The sequence below is a fragment of the Drosophila mojavensis genome, unplaced genomic scaffold (assembly GCF_018153725.1).
Source record: "Drosophila mojavensis isolate 15081-1352.22 unplaced genomic scaffold, ASM1815372v1 contig_231, whole genome shotgun sequence".
Lineage (NCBI taxonomy): Eukaryota > Metazoa > Arthropoda > Insecta > Diptera > Drosophilidae > Drosophila > Drosophila mojavensis.
The window spans coordinates 1,312,674-1,332,772 of NW_025318772.1; the positions used below are offsets into that span (position 1 = coordinate 1,312,674).

Consider the following 20,099-nt stretch of genomic DNA (forward strand, 5'->3'; position numbering starts at 1 on the left):
AAATTCTTTCGACTACTCAAATACTCAAAAATCTCTTCTTGCTTCCGCTGAAGCAATATAATTTGTTGGTCTGGCGAATAATTTCAGCTCCATTTCCTATAAAACGCATAAACATAAAAATACATAACAAAATATTTAAGAATGCGCACACTCACCCACACACATACACACATGGACTCAGTTTTGGTATAAACAAAAGACCGAACCGGAAGACGGAATAATAAATGTAGCACTCGCAGCCTATGCAGTTGGCTATGGTAATCCACTTAATTATCAGCGCAGATACAAAAGTATCTATAAGTTGTACTTAATATAAATGTGCTTTATGATCCGAACTGACTACAGTAGTCCTCAGTTGATGTCGTTGTCGTTGTCAACGCAGTTGCGGCTGTAGCTGCTGCTGCAATTCCTCCTCCTGCTGCTGCTGCTGCTGCTGCTGTCTCACTCAAGTGCATTTTTATGAGCGCTCATTAAGTTTATGGCTTTTAATTTGTCGGCCTTTGTGCGTGCTGCATTGATAAGCGACCATCTCAATACCAAATCTCAGTCTCGATCCCACACGCACACACACACACTCGCGCAGCACTCAAGTGCTTGCAGCTTGTTAGCTAGACACATAGAAAATGATTGATATTTGTTTTCGATATTTTGTTGCACATTTTTTTGTTTCGGCAGTCGCTGCGATTCATGTGGCAAGGGTATTATAGTGTCTGTAATATATGTATATATGTATATATATATATATTTTTTTTTTTTTTCAGTCACGCATTTGGGCCAAAGAAAGCGTGTGAAAAACGATTTTTAATTGCATTATAAATTATGTGAGTTTTGGATGGGTTCCAAAGAGTTGCCAAGCTGCTCAATTTGCAGAGCTGAAATGGGAAATCCATTTAAGATAGGTTGTTTAATGTGAACTGAAATATTGAAGTACTAATGATAATCAACTTGAGTGCTTGAGTTTCAAGCCAATTCGCCAAAAAGAACTTCCAGCTTGGAGATAGACAGACAGAGCCAAGGAGTGAAATTAAATGTGAACTAAAAGTATTTTTAACAATAGTGAAAATTTGCTTTTATTCACAAAACCAATTGCAGAGAAAGCTAAGCTGGCTTAAAGTGCAAACCATGCCAACTGCAAGGTAATAAACAAAGTCAAACTCTAAATTAATCCAACACTTTTTGAGTTCAGTTTCTTAGCAAGTGTATAAAATATTCGTTGGGAACGTTTAGAAACTCGGGCTCCCTGCACTTCAGGCTTATCATTTGAATACTAATGCCTCTAGATTTAGTCTAGTCTTACGTACTTTATTTGCCAAGTACGCACTTGCTCCACTGACCGACTTCGATCACATAATTTAAAGCAATGCAACTGGCCATAGAGTTGACTTGGGTCCTCCTACAACTGCTCCTCCTGCTGCTCTGTCAGCTGCTTTACTTGGCGCTCTGTCCATGCAAATCCTTGCCAAAACACGTATCGCACAATCAGCTAATTGGCTGTGCGTTTTGGTGTCGTCGCATTTTGTGACTTTCATTAGCATTGCGAAACGGGAGCCTCGCCCATAAAGCGCTCTTTAATGGCTCGTACGTGTTGCGGATTTCAGTAATTAATGTGAGCCGCGGTGACCTTAACAGTGTGTTGTCAGACTGATTAAAAAGTGTTGGGCAACAAGTTGTAAATGCGCGCAAATGAAACGGAAAACGGAGACAAATAAAGCGAATATCCCAGGAATGCCAACAGCTCATCGAACGGTTTTCTGTTTATTTATTTCATTTTATTGTCATTTATTTTATTTTATTTTTATCTTATTTTATTTGCATTGCAGTTTTGTTAAGTCGTTTTTAATGGACAATGCTACCAGTTGGGCCCAGTTGTCAGCCTAATTAAAGCGAACATGTGCCAAGATCAATGTCGCTGGCGCCGCGATTTGCCGGAGAGTTCGTGCTGCTCGACAGATACTTTTAGCGAATGCAAAACTTTTGCACAAAACTGCAAATTAATTTATGCCATATTAATAAATGACTTGTTTTCTGGCTTAATTGCGTTCTTCAAAATAATTCACTGACAAATTGATTGAGACCGATGAGAGGAGGGCGGGAGCAGCAGCAGCAGCAGCAGGAGTGCACAACACTCCCCACTTGTTGAGCGAGCGAATTATGCGCGGTTTGCATGCGATTTGTGCGCGACATGCGAATTTTGATGGTTGTCGCCCGTTGCGCCTTGAGACAGATGGCATTGAACTTTGCGGCTCAAATTGAGCTGGAACTGAGCCACATTTGCGATATCTCAACTACAGCTCTACATCTTATGCCTAATCTACATGGCCTTTATGCAGCTCCGCCTTTTTGCTATGCTAATGAAATGCTGTGCAAATGGGAAAAGGCCCTTTCTTTGGATCTCACTTCATTTCTCTCGTTTTTTTGGCAGCGTAGGACGTGACGGTGTCGTGAGTGGCTCATAACAGTGAAAGAGCTTGAAGAGTGGCTCCAAATAATGTCAACGATTTGCATGCAAATTGCAGCAAAAGTTTGCCTCACTCTAGTCTATTGCCCTGCTTTGCATAAGGAAGTTAGCGCTAACAAGGCCGCTAAGGCCATTCAACTTGGCGATGACGGTGCGAGGGTGGCAGCCGTGGCTGGCAGTCAAAGTGCAAATATGTGACCCAACGCCAGCCAGCCAACGCCCACGCATTACTCAAACTCACGCCCAGACGCAGAGCTACAATTCAATTCGCAAAAAGGATGCTGCGCTGCCCTTTTAACCGCAGCCTAATGAAGCTGAAGCTGCGACTGCGACTGCGACTCTGGCTGTGGCTCTGACTGTGGCTGCTGCAGATGCTGTGGCCCTAGCTCACAGATACAACTGCAGCTGGGCTAAATTTAGCGACTGCCGCTGCCTACCACCGCCGCCGCTGCCGCCGCCGCCTACGATAAATCAAAGTTAATCAGATCTAGTTTCGATTGGGTTTTTATGGGCCGCGCATTGGCCACGCCATTTAAATTAGCTGCCGGGTTATTTATCGCATTGTTGCCGCTCGCAGGTTTCGTTCGTTTTAGCGCCAGGATGCCAAACGGACAGACAGCCAGACAGACACTGACGGCTCAGACACAAAGGCCCAGACTCCGCGACTGCGAATGGTAGCCGTTGCCTTGTCTTGAGCTTTTGGCTCAGATCAGAGCAGCGCAGCGAAGCGAAGCGGAACTGCACGCCTGCCAATGGCTAGCCGATAATTACGCATATTTTGTTGCCTGTTTTGATGGCGCTCTTTAGTTTTATTCAATTCGTTTTTGCATACCCTCACCACCGCCAGAGGGTATTATAAACTTGTCAAACAGTTGGTCGAGCCAAGTATTTCGTAATTAACTGGCAATAAAAGCTAGAGGGCTCGTTAGACTTGGGCAATTGCACAGCAAACAAATCTTGTGGGCTGGAATAAGAATAAAGTTTAAATATTGTGAAATTGTGAATAAATAGAAAAAAAATCAAAGATCAAAATATGTAAAGGTATATGAAATATATAAGTATTAATAGCTTATATAATATTAATAAATATTTTTAAAATCAGATATCTTTTAATATGTCGACTATCAAAATTTGATAAAAGAATTTTAGTTCATAAAAAATACTGTAAAACTTGGTCGTCGTTAGGTCAAGGAACCGTCGTTATACCTGGAAGACGCTATAACCATATAAGTTTGCTCATATAAGTTTGTCTGGGCACCAGAATTTTCATCGCAATCTTTGATCTATTACTAAAACACGATAGTATTGTTCAAGTTGGCAGCAGCTGTAATATGCAAAATGCTCTACTTAAGTATACAATATATTTATATATACATATATAGATATATGGCTACATAAATGTCAATCAGCAGTATGCAATTAAATCCGCTCAAGAGCAAATCCACTTCGGTGTATTGATGATAAACCGCTTCAGAAAAGTGCTTAAAGTTCAATTTCTTATATGCGAGATCGGCCATCGTTGGGTTTTTAGTAGCTGTTAAATGGCCAGCGACACAGTCGGTGGTCTCCAGCATCGATGCTAGTGCTTGGCTTGTTTTTAACACCCAGGCACGATGGACCGGACCGGAGAGCAGACCGAGACGAGATCGCAAGTCAAATGGGTTTCAATTTACACACTTGTCGCCTGCTCCTCGAGCGCCGCTTGCCCACATATTTGCCCGGTTGAGGATTGGCCATGGCCTGGCGTTGTCAACGCCTGAACTAAGGCGCTTATTTATTTGCACAGAGAGAAAGAGACAGAGAGTGAGAGAGTGAGAGAGAGAGGGAGAGAGTGTGAGAGGGGCGGCAGCTAAAAGAATGTATCGTATCGCAATTATAAATCAGTTTAAGTCGCTTGTGGAGCTCCTGACATTAAGCAATGAAACCTTTGAGCTTTGTTTAGCTTTGTCAAGTGGGCTGGCTGGCTGGCTAACTGTCGCCCCGTCTGTCTGGCTGTCAATCCTGGGGCGGCTTTCCACGCTCCGTGTGGCACCTTTGTTTGCGCAACGCTGCCAGCTGCTGATTGCCAAACATTGGCCAATGTGAATGAATAACTGAACAAATGACTGATTGCCAGCAAGTTATCAGTATCTATCAGCTCAGATCTCGGCAGAACTCACACGGATCTCTCTCACACTGAGTTAAAGATGTATCTACATACGCATCTATATGCACAGTCATGTCTGTGTTTGCTAATAACTCAACAGCTAATCAGCGTAGTTGATGGGGTGGCGGGAGCTGAGTGGGGAACGGAACGAGCTCAGCGTGTAGCCCGCAATTAAACGAGCAGAAATGTATCTTTGTATCTTTTTATCGTGCAACTGCATCAACGTACGTACAAAACAAACAGCACTCCGGCCGCCTAGCCGTAATTGCCAAAGCCCATGCGGAGTTGTGCGCTCTGCCTGCCGCATTAGACAAATCAATTATGCTGTCCCAAGTTGCCCGCCCCGAACTTCTTCAGCGCTTTTCTTTCATTTGGGTGCGCCGCAGTCGTGCAGTTGCTGTGCACACGATTGCGTCGAGACTATCTAATGATTGTTGTCACAAGAGCTGTGGGAATCTGACTTCACTTTATTTACACCTCTAAGCATTATTTTTCTTTCATTTGTCTTGCCGTTTTTGTATGCGACTAATGAGCTAATGGGAAACACTAGGTTTAAATAAAAATGTCTTATATATGTTCTGGAGAATTATTATAATTTTCATTATTAATTATAATTATACAGCTCTTCAGCACTATATATTATATTTTTATTTTTTATTGTTTATTATTTATTATTTATTATTTATTATTTATTATTTATTATTTATTATTTATTATTTATTATTTATTATTTATTATTTATTATTTATTATTGATTATTTATTATTTATTATTTATAATTAATATTTATTATTTATTATTTATTATTTATTATTTATTATTTATTATTTATTATTTATTATTTATTATTTATTATTTATTATTTATTATTTATTATTTATTATTTATTATTTATTATTTATTATTTATTATTTATTTATTTAATATTTATGATTATTCTTATTATTATTATTATTATTTCTATTATTATTATTGTAGCCTTAATCATAGAATGATTTATTCGTATACCCTATTATTTATTTTTGTACATAGAGACACCTTCATAATTTTCATAATAATAGGAATACCTGCGAGCTCTAGAAGGTTTTCACTTGTGTAAGACTCAAAGTGGCGTGCTTATCAGACGATCTTGTCACGCATATGTATTGAGGCACAATATCAATGACAGAGATTAGAGCAAAGTTAAAGTGAGTCGAAAAGTGGCTCGATAGCCGGGTAGATAAGCTGCACATCGTCTTGGGTTACACTCCACTCCAATCCACTATCAAATCAATGTATAAACAGCTCTGAGCATAGCACTCACACCACATTCAATTCGCAGGGAATATCATAAATGATTGCAAATCGATTTTCGCTTAGTCGTCTATGGAGAATGGGGTTATTGACGCATGTTTCAGTGTGTTTGATTTCTGTTTTGCGCTCGGGCGTCTGCCCGCTGGCCGCTATAAATAACAATAGAGGCGCAAAAAGGAAAAGTTGCTTAGAAATCGGAACGAAATAGATGCGAGCAGAACTACTTCAGATGGCTAGCTGAGCAATGCGGTTTTTGGCATGTGATTAATGCCTGTCCGTGCTACTCAGTTGTTGATGCTACACAACAGCGAACATTTTTATGGGGTGCAAGAATAATTTTTCCAAAGAAAATATTAATAGAAATGAAAACAATCAAATTGTTGTTATACGTGTGTGTGTGTGTGTGTGTGTGTGTGTGTGGGTGTCTGCGTGTGCGTGTGTGGCATGCCACGCTGCCCAAATGTCTTGACTCTATTTTCTTGCAACAAGTCAATAAACAAAGCCCAAAACAAAACATGGCAAATCGAATAAAAAAGATTAGAAGAAGAAAGCGCACAAATTTTCATTCATGTTGCAGTTTTTTTTTTCCTCTGCTTCTTTGTTGGATTTTCGCTAAGGTGTCGAGCTGTAATTTGCATAAATCACAATTGCCTGTCAATCGATAAACGATCTCAACACGCGCGCCAAGTGTGAACATAACGTGGCCAACAAACAAAATATATGTGCTGTTATAGCCATAACAACAACAACAACAACAACACAAACAACTGCCAACTGCCAACTGCAATGGCAACAGCAACTGCAACAACTACAGCCTGGTGGCAAGTGTTGCCCACGATGCATGACAAACGCTCCATGTTCCACTGGACTCTGGGGGCCTTTGGGGCTTTGGCGTTGGCTTTGGCTTTGGCAATGCGCCAGATCGCGTCTATTGTTAAACGTTTTCCAAATGCTCGACTTTTTATTGCGGCTGATTGCACAGTAGGCGAAGTGTTGTTGTTGTCGTCGCGTGTCTGTGCTGCAAATGTCTACAAGTGCTACAAGGTGGCCGCGACATTAGCTGACAAATGCATTTGACAAGCGCTTAACAAGCAATAAGGCTGCCGGATCAACAATGCATCGTTAAAGGAGTGTTTGCAAATGATGTATTAATTATGATTTATGAATATTTCGTTGAATCAATGATTTGATTAAGGTCATCAAGTTTCTGCTAAGTGGGGAACAGTATAGTAAGTAGATTATATAGATAAAGTTACTCAGGGAAATATTAGTTTAGTTTAGCTCGAATACCCAGACTCAATAAGATTCACTTTCTTCAAAATGGAATTGGTTAATTTCACTTTCTGTCAACTTCAGAGAATCTTATTTATATTCCCATTTTTAAAAGCCCTACCTGAACACACCTTTAGAATCTCACAGCTCAATAATTCTTCTTTTCTTTCAAATTGTCTATTATTATTAGTTATATGGGGCCCCTCAGCTGTCTCTAAGCTGGCAGCTTCCAAGCTGCTACTGCATCTTTGATTCTGCCCCAGGCCAGTCGCGCTGTTCCCACAATTTTTCAGCTGTTGCACCCTCAGCTGTTGTTGGCGCATTCGTTTAGTCAAGCGCTCATTCAATCAAGCGTGCAAAACATTCAGCTTATGGACTCAAGTGTATAGCAATACAATTTCATGCCGCATTATGAGGTCAATTAAGGCAAACATTTAAATAATAATTAAGAGCGAGGCGTAAACCAAAATGGAAACAAATAGAATAATGGGAAAGCGATATAGAATCAACATTTCCATAATGGCTTAACACATCATAAAGATTTTCTCAGCCCAATAATATATTTTCTTTTTTCGGTAGTATGCGGTCATGTAACGTGGAAATTTTCGAATGTAAAAACTTTACAGATGGCCGCGATGAAAGCAACAATTTTCCCCATTTATGATGCATGTCGGCGACAATAAAGCCGCCAAAGATACATAGATACACAGATAGTTGCAGTAGAGATACTAGCTGTTAGGCATGCGCTTATCTCAATTTCTACGCATTTGTTGATTTTTTGTTAATTTTTATGTGCATTTGGGGAAGTGGAGCAAAGACTTTCACTCTCGATTCCATGCCTTATCGATATTGCCTCGATAGCATATACATGCATTTGGTATTTGTATATTTATATTTGTATCTATATCTATGTTTTATTTATAGTATCTCTGTTTATTGGCTGTTGCGTGCTTTTAATGACAGATTTCGTATGTCTCCATTATGGACTTTTTATTTTTTATGGCATCTTTTATAAGACCTGGCAATTGGGCAACAGTTTCGTTAATATTGTTTATAAATAACTTTAAATAGCATTTCGAATATTTTAATTTTAATTAATGGCCAATTACCAGGAGTATGTTATAGATTTCATGGAATTTCTGTTAATATTTATGAGCTCTGACTTTTATAAAGACTGACAGCGGTCAGCTAATAAACAAGAATCATAATAATAGAATTCGCTCTTTTATCTACGCACCCAACTCAGTCAGGTCTGGTTTCGGGGCTGGGGCACTTGAAATTCGATAGTTTTCTTATAGGGGATATGGTAAGCCTATATGGAATGCCAAGAGAACCTGCTTCGCATAGTCCAAACGAGAGGAGACCACAGTTTACAAGTCATTTATGAAGAGTGAATATATAATATACATACACCATCTGAAGCTGAACAGTATCTTTGTCTTTCTCATTGAGTATGTGTGTTTGAGAATGTATCTATGTATTTGTTTGCATTTGAAATTGTATCTGTATCTATCACTAATCGTATTTACATTTCCATTATTGAATCTGCAAATGTATCTATATCTAAACAGTTGTAACTGTAAAGTCAGCAATTGATTTATTTGCACAGTTGACTTCATATCGCACACCAAATGTATCTGCAGCTCCCAGCTCCCATGTATCTGTATCTGTTACTTGGACTGATGAGGTAACACTTTAAAAAGTATTTGCTCTTTTCATATTTGTTTAAAAATTTTAACTGACCGCCAAGGCGGGCGTTTAGTTTGTTTATCACATTAAGTCAGCTACTTGCAGTTTGTATCTTGCAGATACACAGACTCACACACACACACATACACTAAAACACACACAGAGACACATATAAACATTCGTTCGTTGCTCGCCTCGTGCTTTGCTATGGTGTGAAGTGCGAAATACCAACAACAACAACAATTTGCATTTGCGTTCAATGAGCCACTGACCTAAGCCAATATATTTTGCATTGTGCTGGTCGTGTACAAATGTATCTGTATCTGTAGCTGTAGCTGTATCTGTAAATGTATCTGCAATAGGTAGTCTGCCTGCCTGTCTGTATGTGTGTGTGTGTGTGTGTGTGTGTGTTCGGCTCGTCGTTCATTTGCGCCGATAATTATGACGTGTGCGCGCAATAGCAACAATAACAGAAACAACAACAACAACCGAAATTGCTGACGGTGCACTGTTTGTTGTTGTGGTTGTAGTTGTTGTCGTTGTTGCCGGCCACTCGATAAGCGACAACGTCGCACTTTTCATTTTTATTTTGCTGCCCGGCTTCCATTGCAGCGCACAGCTCGTTTTACAGATACTTTTTACAGCCTGTGTTTTATTTTGTGGTACGTTACAATTACACACGAATTTCTGCTGCTGCCGATATTGTTGCTGTTGTTGTTGCTGCATTTGGCCTGCTAATTTATTTGCAACATTTGCTGTTTGCTGTGAATTAATTGCAAATGCCACTAAGCGCGCTTTGCGCTATTTACGCGCGCACAAACACAGCTGCAGCTATGAAACGTATCTATGAGACACATTGTTGGCTTAACTAACACCCGATGCAGTGGGCACAATTACGCGTGCTGCAAATAGAGCGCATGAATTGGTAGATATATCCGTATCTAATGTATCTATGGCTGTTGTAACTCTATTTGCATCTCTATCTGCATCTCTATCTGTATCTGTATCTGTATCTGTATCTGTATCTGTATCTGTATCTGTATCTGTATCTGTATCTGTATCTGTATCTGTATCTGTATCTGTATCTGTATCTGTATCTGTATCTGTATCTGTATCTGTATCTGTATCTGTATCTGTATTTGTATCTGTATCTGTATCTGTATCTGTATCTGTATCTGTATCTGTATCTGTATCTGTATCTGTATCTGTATCTGTATCTGTATCTGTATCTGTATCTGTATCTGTATCTGTATCTGTATCTGTATCTATATATTGATATATTTATGCCTCTACCCTTATCTATATCTACGTAACTACATCTAAGCTTACATCTATCTCTCCGACAACATTTAAGGAAGCATTAGCTGCCATTAACAACTTTGGCCACAACAATTCAACTCTAACTAATTGAAATATTTGCTTCTTTCAAAAAGAGCGCGACGAGGCGAGGGTGCTGCAGTACATGTCAAATGTCTAGCGGGCTGACAGCTAAAAATATATTTGCCCCTTGACGTTGACAAGGCGACAATTTAGCTGCACGCACAATAACACAGTATGAGCAACAATTCGTTGTGCTCCAGATTCCAAGTATTAAGATGTCTACCATTCACAACTTATATATATTTGACTATATGTATCTCTGTGCCCTGGGGCGTGTAATATGTGTGTCAGCAGGCAGCTCCAATGCCAATTCGATTTCGTATTACCAAGCCGTAGCGAACCAAATCGTATCCCTTGACATGGCTAAATCATGTCAAACTGACGTAAACGACGTCGTCTCTAATACAAATGGAAACGCTTTGAACTTTGACTGTAACTCGAATTTACAATATGTTTGCAGAGCGCCCATTCCCCCACTTTCGCCACAAGTCCAATCAGACTGCTGTTTGGGGAGCCATTACATTAATGGGTGCTCTGTACGGTTAGTCAAATATCTGGAAAGTCGAGCAACAAGTTCTTAGCTGTGGGAGAAACTTTTGTTTCGAATGGGATATTACAACCAAATATAGAGTACTTTAAAATAATCATGAAAAAATTACTAAGAATTCAGTGTTATCTATTTCATAGAAAATGCAAATCTACTTAGGTGTGTATAATGTATTTGGAAAATTGTTTTATGGAACATTCTACCTTGTTTACGCACTACAGCTATCTATTTCTAGAAAACCCTAATTCAATTGAGGCTTCCACTTGGATCAAGCCGACAATAACAATTCACTTAATATGAAAATCAAATAAAGCAGATAATTCTGATAGAATTTATGCTACGACCCACGCGATAAGCTTCAATTTAGCGAACTTTTCATGGTCGGCTCTGTTCAGAGTTTTAGCTGCCACGCACAGCGCTGGGAACTTTTATAGAACCAACTGTAGCAGCAGCGCTCGCTGCACTACAATCATGATGTGTGCCTGTGTATGTGTGTGTGTGTGTGGCAAATATTTGCATACAGCATTAAGCTGATCTATCTTAAGTGCTAGAGGGCACTACACTGCGCCCTATCCTCGTTATCATTATGTGACACATTAAGGCTCCCATTAAATTAACAACAAAGTTGGCAACAAAACAGTCAACAAAGCGTGAGATAAGATGTGCTATTTGTAGGCGTGGCATGCGTCTTTGCTTTTGCATTAAGAGCAACAAGCTTGGCTCGAGACTCGGCCAATAAAGTGTGCATTTAATTGCCATCAGCAAATTGTCAGAAGTCAATTAGACAATTTGTCACATGTTTGATTTATGCGGCAAAAAGATAAATGTATCTATATTTTTCGCATGCAATTTACATACAGATATATATATAAATCTTTTAATTACATGCGCGACATGCGGACATGCAGACATGCATACATGCGGCCAAAATGAACTGTTATAAGCCGCATGTTTTGCACGCATCGCTGTCAAAGCCCAACCTGTCAATTGCTATTTGGTAGACCCGTTCGCCAAAAGCCTACCCCGACCCAGTGCAACCGCCCGACCGACCGCCCGCCTGTCAGCGTCTTACTTCAATGTCTGGTTAGACTGCATTTTTTTATGCCACACAACAAAAAAAAAAAAAAAAAAAACTAAAAAGAATGAAAAGAAATACAAACAAAAATAGTTGCTACATAGAATCCATAAAACATTTTTAGCATTTGCAGACGCTCAGCTTTTAAAATTGTCTGGCACACAGATAGAATTCTTGTATGCGGGCAGCTGACTGTCCGCACCGACTGTCATCGGGCGGAAGTCTTCGGTCGCACACTTCTGGTGTCAGCCGATCGATGTTTTGTCTATAATAGATATATGGGTTAAGCGAATGATCAATGGCCTGTTGTGGCTCGTGCAATGTGTTTGTGGTTCCGCCGAGTTGACTGACGGCATAGATCAGATCTCAGTGGTTCTTGGAAAGATCAGTAGCTGCATCAAGATCAACAGAGCACTGACAAATTGACAAAGAATTATGGACCGCAACGATTAGCATGCACTGGAGTAAGTCTTCAAGAGATTAGAAATAATTTATCTCGTATCGATCACAGGCTATGCTCTATAATAAGATGGGATGCTGCAATAAGATCAATGGGTTGGCGTTGATTAACGAGATCTTAGAGTATACAGATAAAACTAAATATTATTTTGTATTATAGCAGTGATTAAAGTAAATGGATCAGAACATTTGTATTGAAGAATCTAAATCTATAGATGACGCTTTTAAGATCATTCATTGTATGGGGTAATATGATATGAAGAAAACTTTCTTTGATAACTATAATTCTATTTATTCTCTATCATAAATCAAAGCTATTGGAGCTTTATCGAGAAACAAAAGATTCTTGATGATCAATGAAGTTGAACAAAGAAATTAAATCAGCTGCTGAGGAATTTGTAAAATCTACTATACAAATTAAATGTCCAAATCACTATATAATATTTCTTATGACATCAATATATATGTATTTCTTTTATGACTAAAGAATATAAAAAACTATCTTTAACTTATCTTGGCATCTTTCACGTACATTTATGGAATATATTATCTAAACTGAAACTTCAGGCTGAACCACTTTGTATGCAGCTTTTGTTGGCCTGTGGATCGCCAACAACTTATGGAAATTGATTGGACGATAGTTTAATTGAATTGAACATGAATTTAATAGCTGACACACTGAGCGCCTGACAATTGCAGATATAACGATATGATCAATGGGCGCATTTAAAACCGATCACAGCCTCTAATGGCCAGTCAGCCAGGTGAGTCAACACCTGCCTTCACGTCACTGAATAGTTGTGCGTAGAGCTGGGACCTAAACCTGTCGCCTGATTCTTGGCCTAAAAAGCTGGCGGGGCCCAAAAAGCGGCAGGAGGCAGTCGCCGTTGCAGTTGCAGATGCTGATGGCGATGCCGATGCAGTTGCCGATGCTGTTGCCGTTGCCGTTGCATTTGCTGCCACAGACGCAGCCACAGACGACGCCACTTGTCGTGTCGTGTCTCAAATTAATTAAAGACTCATCTACATATTTCATTTCCACTCCAACTGGTTGGGCAGATACAAGAAAATGCGGAAAACCAAAACCAAAACTAAAAAAAAAAAGATAAAAAAATAAGAAAGAAAGACAAAAACTAGACGCTGACCGCAAAGTTGACAACGACATCGACTCTGACTGTGACGCCGACTGCGACGCTGGCAGAGGCGCGCGCAGCGGGCGCCTTCAAATTGGCCTGTCATTGAGTCCGGCGGGGCGGCAGCGTCAAACGGAGGCGTGGCACCTTTACGAAATGCATTCAAAAACAATTTTCTTTCTCTCTCTCAAGCTTTTAACAACTTCTTTAAAAATTTTTGACATGTTTTAACATGTTTTTTTCCTTATACAACAGCTACAAATTGTTTGAAGTTTTTGTTTTTCAAATTTTCATATTTGGTTTTTGCTGTTCGACTTGTTTTAATTTGTAAGAACAACATGCTATACACTTGCTGGCATATTTTCTATTCAAATCAGCTGAACTTTCACTGGTAAAACTTGGTAAAACCTTTACGGCAAAGCAGCTTAGCGGACTCCGACGCGGACGGGGACTCGCCTGGTGGGCCCCATACTTTACACATTATTAGTCTGATTTAATCAAATCAAGGCACGCTCAATAACTACGTTCATTTTTCATTAATGAATTGGGACTTGGGATATATCAAGATTTAGTCATGCTCTTAAACGGTAGCTTCCTATGCGGCATGGCCTCTGCCAGTGAAAGCCACTAAGACTCATGGCTAGTTATGTTTAGATGCTTAGTTCTAGCACCGCACAGCTGGGGCCCTGACAAATCCCATCAATGTCTGCGCATTTATCATAACAATAGATCGGAGACTAATCAAAAATTTCTTCAATATGCAATTTCATATGTGATTATCTTATTGTCATTTGTGGGCGTGGCTGCATTGGCAACAACAACAACAAGAACTATGCCAATTTGTAGCAACCCCTAAGCATCAGCTGTCAATGGGTTTTAATAATTTATACTTATGCGCATTCGTCCTATCGGATATTGGCATCGGATATCCGTTGACAACCCCCAAAAGACATGTTAATGCAATTCGGTTATTGGCAAAACCGAACCGGCATCAGGGGGTTAAGCAAAGCAGGAAAAAGGTAGTGAACTGTATAAACTGTGTGCGAATTGAATATATAAATTGATATGATATGTATTTCAATATATTTTCAGCTTCTTATAGGGGTGAGCCTGCTGTGGGATTTACAGTCCGTTTTCACTTTTATTGAAGTGTCTCTTCCCTTCCCATTAAATCTTTTACGACACCCAAATATAAGACGCTTATCTAAGCGCCCGCAGTTGCGGATTCTTCCTCTGCTAGTTGGAAGTCTGAAGATTTATTGTCTTTAAAGAGACAACTCTATAAACCGCAATTAATTAGTGTTTAATAGCAGCAGTTTGGTTTGGTGGCACAAAGTTCAGCTGCGTGCCAGCTGTATCTGTGAGATACAACTTTATTTTGATTGATATGCGCTGTCGCTGTGAATGCTATTAAATTGTCAAAATACGCTGGCCACATACATAAATAATATATGTATATACATAACCATATAAATATATGAAGAGGCAGAAAACATAAGTCGATCATAAAAACGGCGAACAGTAGTAAATGGCCATTATATTGGCCTCTATAGGGCTGCTGTCAAATTATGTTGAATATCCACAAAAAGCGCGGCATAAATTGTATTATATGTCACACATTATATTTGTTGTGAGCATAATTAAACATATAATGGAAATTACATTCTCAAATATATTCATGCATTTTTAAATTTAATATGCCTGATGAGCAATAAAAAAAAAAAAAAAAAAAATTCCAAAATAAAAAGTTTTTTTTTTTTCATTGTTAACCTTTATTGAAGAGCCGATCATAAATTTAATCATTATCGACTGTCGAGTCGGTGACAAAGTCTCGAAATTAAGGCCTCATTAGCATAAATTGTGCGGCTGCAACGGTGATTAAACACGAAGGGGAAAATTTTTTGATGAAGTTTGTCGCATAACTCAATCGCGTACACCTTCGAGAACTTCGACTTTTGACAGTCATATTTTGACATTTTAATTATTGGAAGTGCGTGCCTCCGACTGACTTTTCTACGTGCTTAATATGTGGGCAATTTAAAGCAGCTCAGATGCGTGCCTTGAATTTCGGATATTCATTCGATTCGGATTCAAATTTGTTTGATTCTGCATATTGTTCCCGCTTGGCCCCACAAAACATTTCACAGTTGGTTCAATGAACTGTCGAGCAATTTGTGGGCTGCCAGCTCATTTATTGTTCAATAAATGATCATTCGGGTATTTATTATTATGCATTGATTTCACACCTCTGTGAAGTGTAAGGAATTATCGGTTTATATTGTTGTTGTTTTCTTTTTTTTTTGGTTGTGGATCAAATTTGATCCATAAGCAGTTAGATTATTGGATGTTTTATAAAAAAACAAGTAAGAACGTTGCAGTCGGGCGTTACCGACTGCGGAATACTCATTCACATACCATCAACAATTTAGTAGTTAAGTTTCGCTCTAATACTGTAGAATATACAGGTTTTTCCGATTTGCCACGCCCCAACTGGGCGTAGACACCTCATTTTTGGTCAGTTTTTAGAAAGAGATAACGGTACCCTAACTGCAAAGTTTGAATGCTTACCCTCAAAAAATGTGAAAATTACAGGGTATTTTTCGATATGCAACGCCCCTAAAGAGGCGTAAAAATTATTTTTGGGGAATCGATAGAGGAGGCTACCAGTAACTCAACTATCCAAATTTGAAGCTTCTAGCTATTATACTTCAGGAGATATAAACTTTTGCGGTTTGCCACGCCCCCTGTGGGCGGACATATATCCGACAAAACTTTTTGGTCTTGGGTGATCAGTCCGAGTATATATACAAAATTTGAGGTCTCTGCCATCAATAGTGTCCAAAATATAGGAGAATTTAAAAAATCACTATATCTTCAGGTCCGATTTGCCACGCCCCCAATGGGCGTAGATTTATAATTTATCTTCAGACTTTATAGAATCATACCATTAGCTAACGTGCAAAATTTCAGCATTCTAGGTTTACAACTTTAGGAGATACAGTTTTATCCGATTTGCCACGCCCCCAATGGGCGTAGATATATCCGCCATAACTCGTGATCTTGGGTGGTCAACGCGGACCTACATACCAAATTTCAGCTTTCTAGCTCTTCAACAAACATGATTTCTGGTATATCGGAAAATTCATTTTCCGATTTGCCACGCCCCTAGTGGGCGGATCGGGAAAATTTTAACACTTTATAAATCGGAGATATACACGAGTATGTGTTCCAAATTTCAAGTCTCTAGCTTCAATAGCGCCGAAATAGATTGCGTTCATACGGACAGACGGACAGACGGACAGACGGACGGACGGACAGACGGACAGACGGACGGACAGCAAGACGGACATTGCACAAAACCAATATACTGATTCACTTTCGTGAATGAGTATAAAAAGAAACTTAAAAAATGGTAAAGTTCATAAAAATTTTTCTAGTTTATAAAAGATTGATTTTTAAACATTTGTCATGAAAAAATAATTTAAAATTTAAATCATGATATGAAAAATGATTTTTTAAATTATATGCATACTTTTTGTTTAACAAATATTAAAAATAAAAATATAATTTATATGTATTAATAAAAATTAAAAAAAAAAATTTACCGCACACTTCAGTATGCTAGGCCCCGGCGAGATTCGAACTCACGATCTCCTGTTTACTAGACAGGCGCTTTAACCAACTAAGCCACGGCGCCACATGCAAGCAGTGCTAACGAACAATCAATACAAGCAGCACAAAGAACTTTGCTCTTGCGTACATTGAATGGACATGCTCGTTCTCACGCAGCTATTGTTGTTGTTGTTACTGCTTTAGGGGTTAAAAATAGCACAGGCAGCACAACAACAGAGTGAGCGAGAGCGCAAGAGCGAGAAGGCAGAACAAGAACGAGCTAACAGCAGCAAAATGCGTGGAATTTTAATAATTTTGAACGATTCGTTGTGCGTCCCACACACACAATACAAACTAAAAGTGTTCATATGTTAAAAACATATATCCACAAAAATATAAAAAACAGATATAAACAAGAAAAATTACTTATGTTAACTCGAGCTAAACAAATCGGTTTTTAAATGGGGCAAACCAAGTGAAATGCAACACCAAAAGCGCCATTTGGACACACACAAAGTGAAAGGCTGTCACTTGCTACGAGCAGCAACTACCCCTACCCCTGCCAACATATCCCCCGCCCAGCTCTTAAGATCTGTAGCAAATGAAGTGTAGCGCTTAGCATATCATTTATTTTAGTTTTTCATCTCGTTTTCATTTTCATTTATTTCAAGGAACAACGTTGGCAATAATTCATGGCTTCGATTTAAAAAAAAGAAGATATATATATTTTTTGTTTTGCTTTAGTTTTTGGGTGGGAAATTATAAATCAAGCAAAAGCCACAATTTTACTTTTATCCGGCTGCAACTTTATAATTTCCGTAATGCTGTAAATAAACCGAAAAGGCAAATGCATTCCAAATTGTTTAGTTTGGCCAGCTGCTACAGATACGGATATGCAGACTCGTAAATCGCGGAAAGCAATTCTTTTTTTCTCCCAATAAAACTTATTTTTTGCGCCGCCCTGGCGTCTGCTTATCTTTGACACAGTTTCTAGCAAATAAAATAACAAAGTTCTGTGCACGCATTTACCATAGGCGGCAAAAGTTTACGCCTACTTTCCATCACATTTTCTTTGAACATTTTCATGTACTTTCCATTTCCATTTGTCACAGCTCACACAAATTACCAAAAGTTTGCATCGTAAAGATTTAGCAGCGGCTTGCCGACTTTTCCAGAAATATATTACTGTTTGTTGGGGGTACGTACATATATGCCAAGACTTTTCCATTTCCTTTGGGCATAGCTCATAAAGTGCTGCCGCAAAAGAAATGCTCTGCTTGTTGTTTGGGTCTAGCGCCATCTGCTGGCCAATCAGCCCGTACTCCATAGTTGATCATTACCGTAACGTAAACAACTCTTTAAAGAAAAAACACACACACGCAAACACACTGCGCTATTCTTCTTCGATTTTTTTGGCGTCAAAAATCAATTTTTCCGTCACTCAAGTGGCCACTCAATAGTTTTTCTTCCCTTTCGTTTTGGCAGTCCGAAACCACGGACTGTGTTCCGGCATTAACTCCCTCAATAATCTTTTATCTGCTCTTTCTTTTAATTTTTTTAGTTTTGGGCTGCTTTGATGATATCCGCGGCAGCTGCCAAGACTTTTTCAATTGGTTCATAACAAGCTGCAGTTCAAGTATTTATAAAAAATCTTGTTTATTATGGCATAAAGTGCATAAGGTTCATTGAACGAATGTATGTATGTGTGTGTGTGTGTGTTTCTGTGTGTGGGGCACAAAGTGCTGACACACTTTGGCCAGGCGATTGGGAAATTGACAGGCAGCCGGAGTCGAGCAGGCGGTCCCTGTGGCCACACAAGTGGTTTGACCTTTACACAGCGCCTGAACTTGAAATTCATGGCAGCAATTTCAATTAACCTCGAAATACGCGATTTATAACCTCACTTTAGCCCGCAACGCCCCATTGTACAGTTGACAAATTTCGCACAGCAGTGGCGCTGCACGCTGAACGCTTCGTCTATCGCGCTCTGTGCTTAGATTGAGTGCGCGGCGGGTTCGACTCCGGAGGGCGTATTTCACTTTGTTTGATTAAGTGTGGTTTTTATTGTTTTTCTTTAAATTATTTATGGATTCGTAATAGCATTTTGATGCACTGCACACAGTGCTGGGTGACTTTCAGTTTGGCTGGCTGCAATTTCTTTTGACAGCATTTAAAAGTGTCGGACATTTAATTAACAGCTTTGGCAGTTGGTCAGCTTGGGTCTGGCCTTTTGGGCTGACATCCTGACACACTGGTTCTGGTTGGGCTAATCAAGCGGCTTTTGTGCTCTGAGCTCTTAAGCATATGTATATGCATTCAGATATGGTGTATATATTACTTTTTGGGCAGCTGCTCGCCGTTGGAAATTGATTGATAATTAATTAATGACCTGCTTTCTTTTCGTTTCTTGCAGCCATTCTGCAGCGCTCCACTGTGGATGTGGGTCGCATTAAGATACAAAGTGTGGCAACCTGCTTGTATCTGTGCATGGATGCGTGTGGCGCGGCCTATGCCTCGGTAAGTAAACCATTCAATAGATCTGCATAGATCAAAAATAGTCGATAACCTAGAGCAAGTGAAAAATGTTCAGATTTAAATAAAAGTTTTTTTTTTTTTAGTATTTTTAATATATAGATTTTCTTTTCAAACTATCAAATTGGTTTATAATCATTATTTTAATATTCAATTCTAATCCCTTCTTCATCAACGCCCATCAATGCGATTTGTATTTCTTTTTCAACTTGTACTCATATTTTATTATTGAATTGCGATCTCATTATTTCGTTTGTTGCGCCATCTGCCGCACAGTAGTGGAATAATAATAAATATTAATGAATTGTTGCCGAAAATTGTTATTTCAATAACAAATTATGTGGCCTTATCAAGCAAGTGAAGCGGCAAATTTCGATGATAGCCAATAACAAAGGCAAAGGCAAACAAACGAAGGCCCACAGAGAAGGGAACAAACATTAAGTGCTATAAATAACGAAATTAACTGAGGTGCACAACAACAAAAGGCAACTGGCAGAGCAAAC

The 20,099-nt window shown here is 39.1% G+C and overlaps 1 protein-coding gene and 1 non-coding gene across 4 annotated transcripts in view; one reads left to right on the forward strand and one right to left on the reverse strand.

The window, feature by feature from the left end:
- LOC6574576 (uncharacterized protein DDB_G0271670) overlaps positions 1-20,099 on the forward strand; it is a 58,395-nt gene that overhangs the window by 30,727 nt on the left and 7,569 nt on the right. For 2 of the 3 annotated variants that reach the window (XM_002000583.4, XM_032733532.2), the window contains exon 3: positions 19,478-19,581. In XM_002000583.4, coding sequence (XP_002000619.2) covers positions 19,478-19,581 — 104 coding nt within the window. Of the gene's footprint in view, positions 1-19,477; positions 19,582-20,099 lie in introns of those variants that run through there. The other variant, XM_044007934.1, reaches the window with a different exon arrangement.
- Positions 17,076-17,149, reverse strand: Trnat-agu. Its single transcript has one exon. It is a non-coding gene; the product is annotated as a tRNA-Thr (tRNA).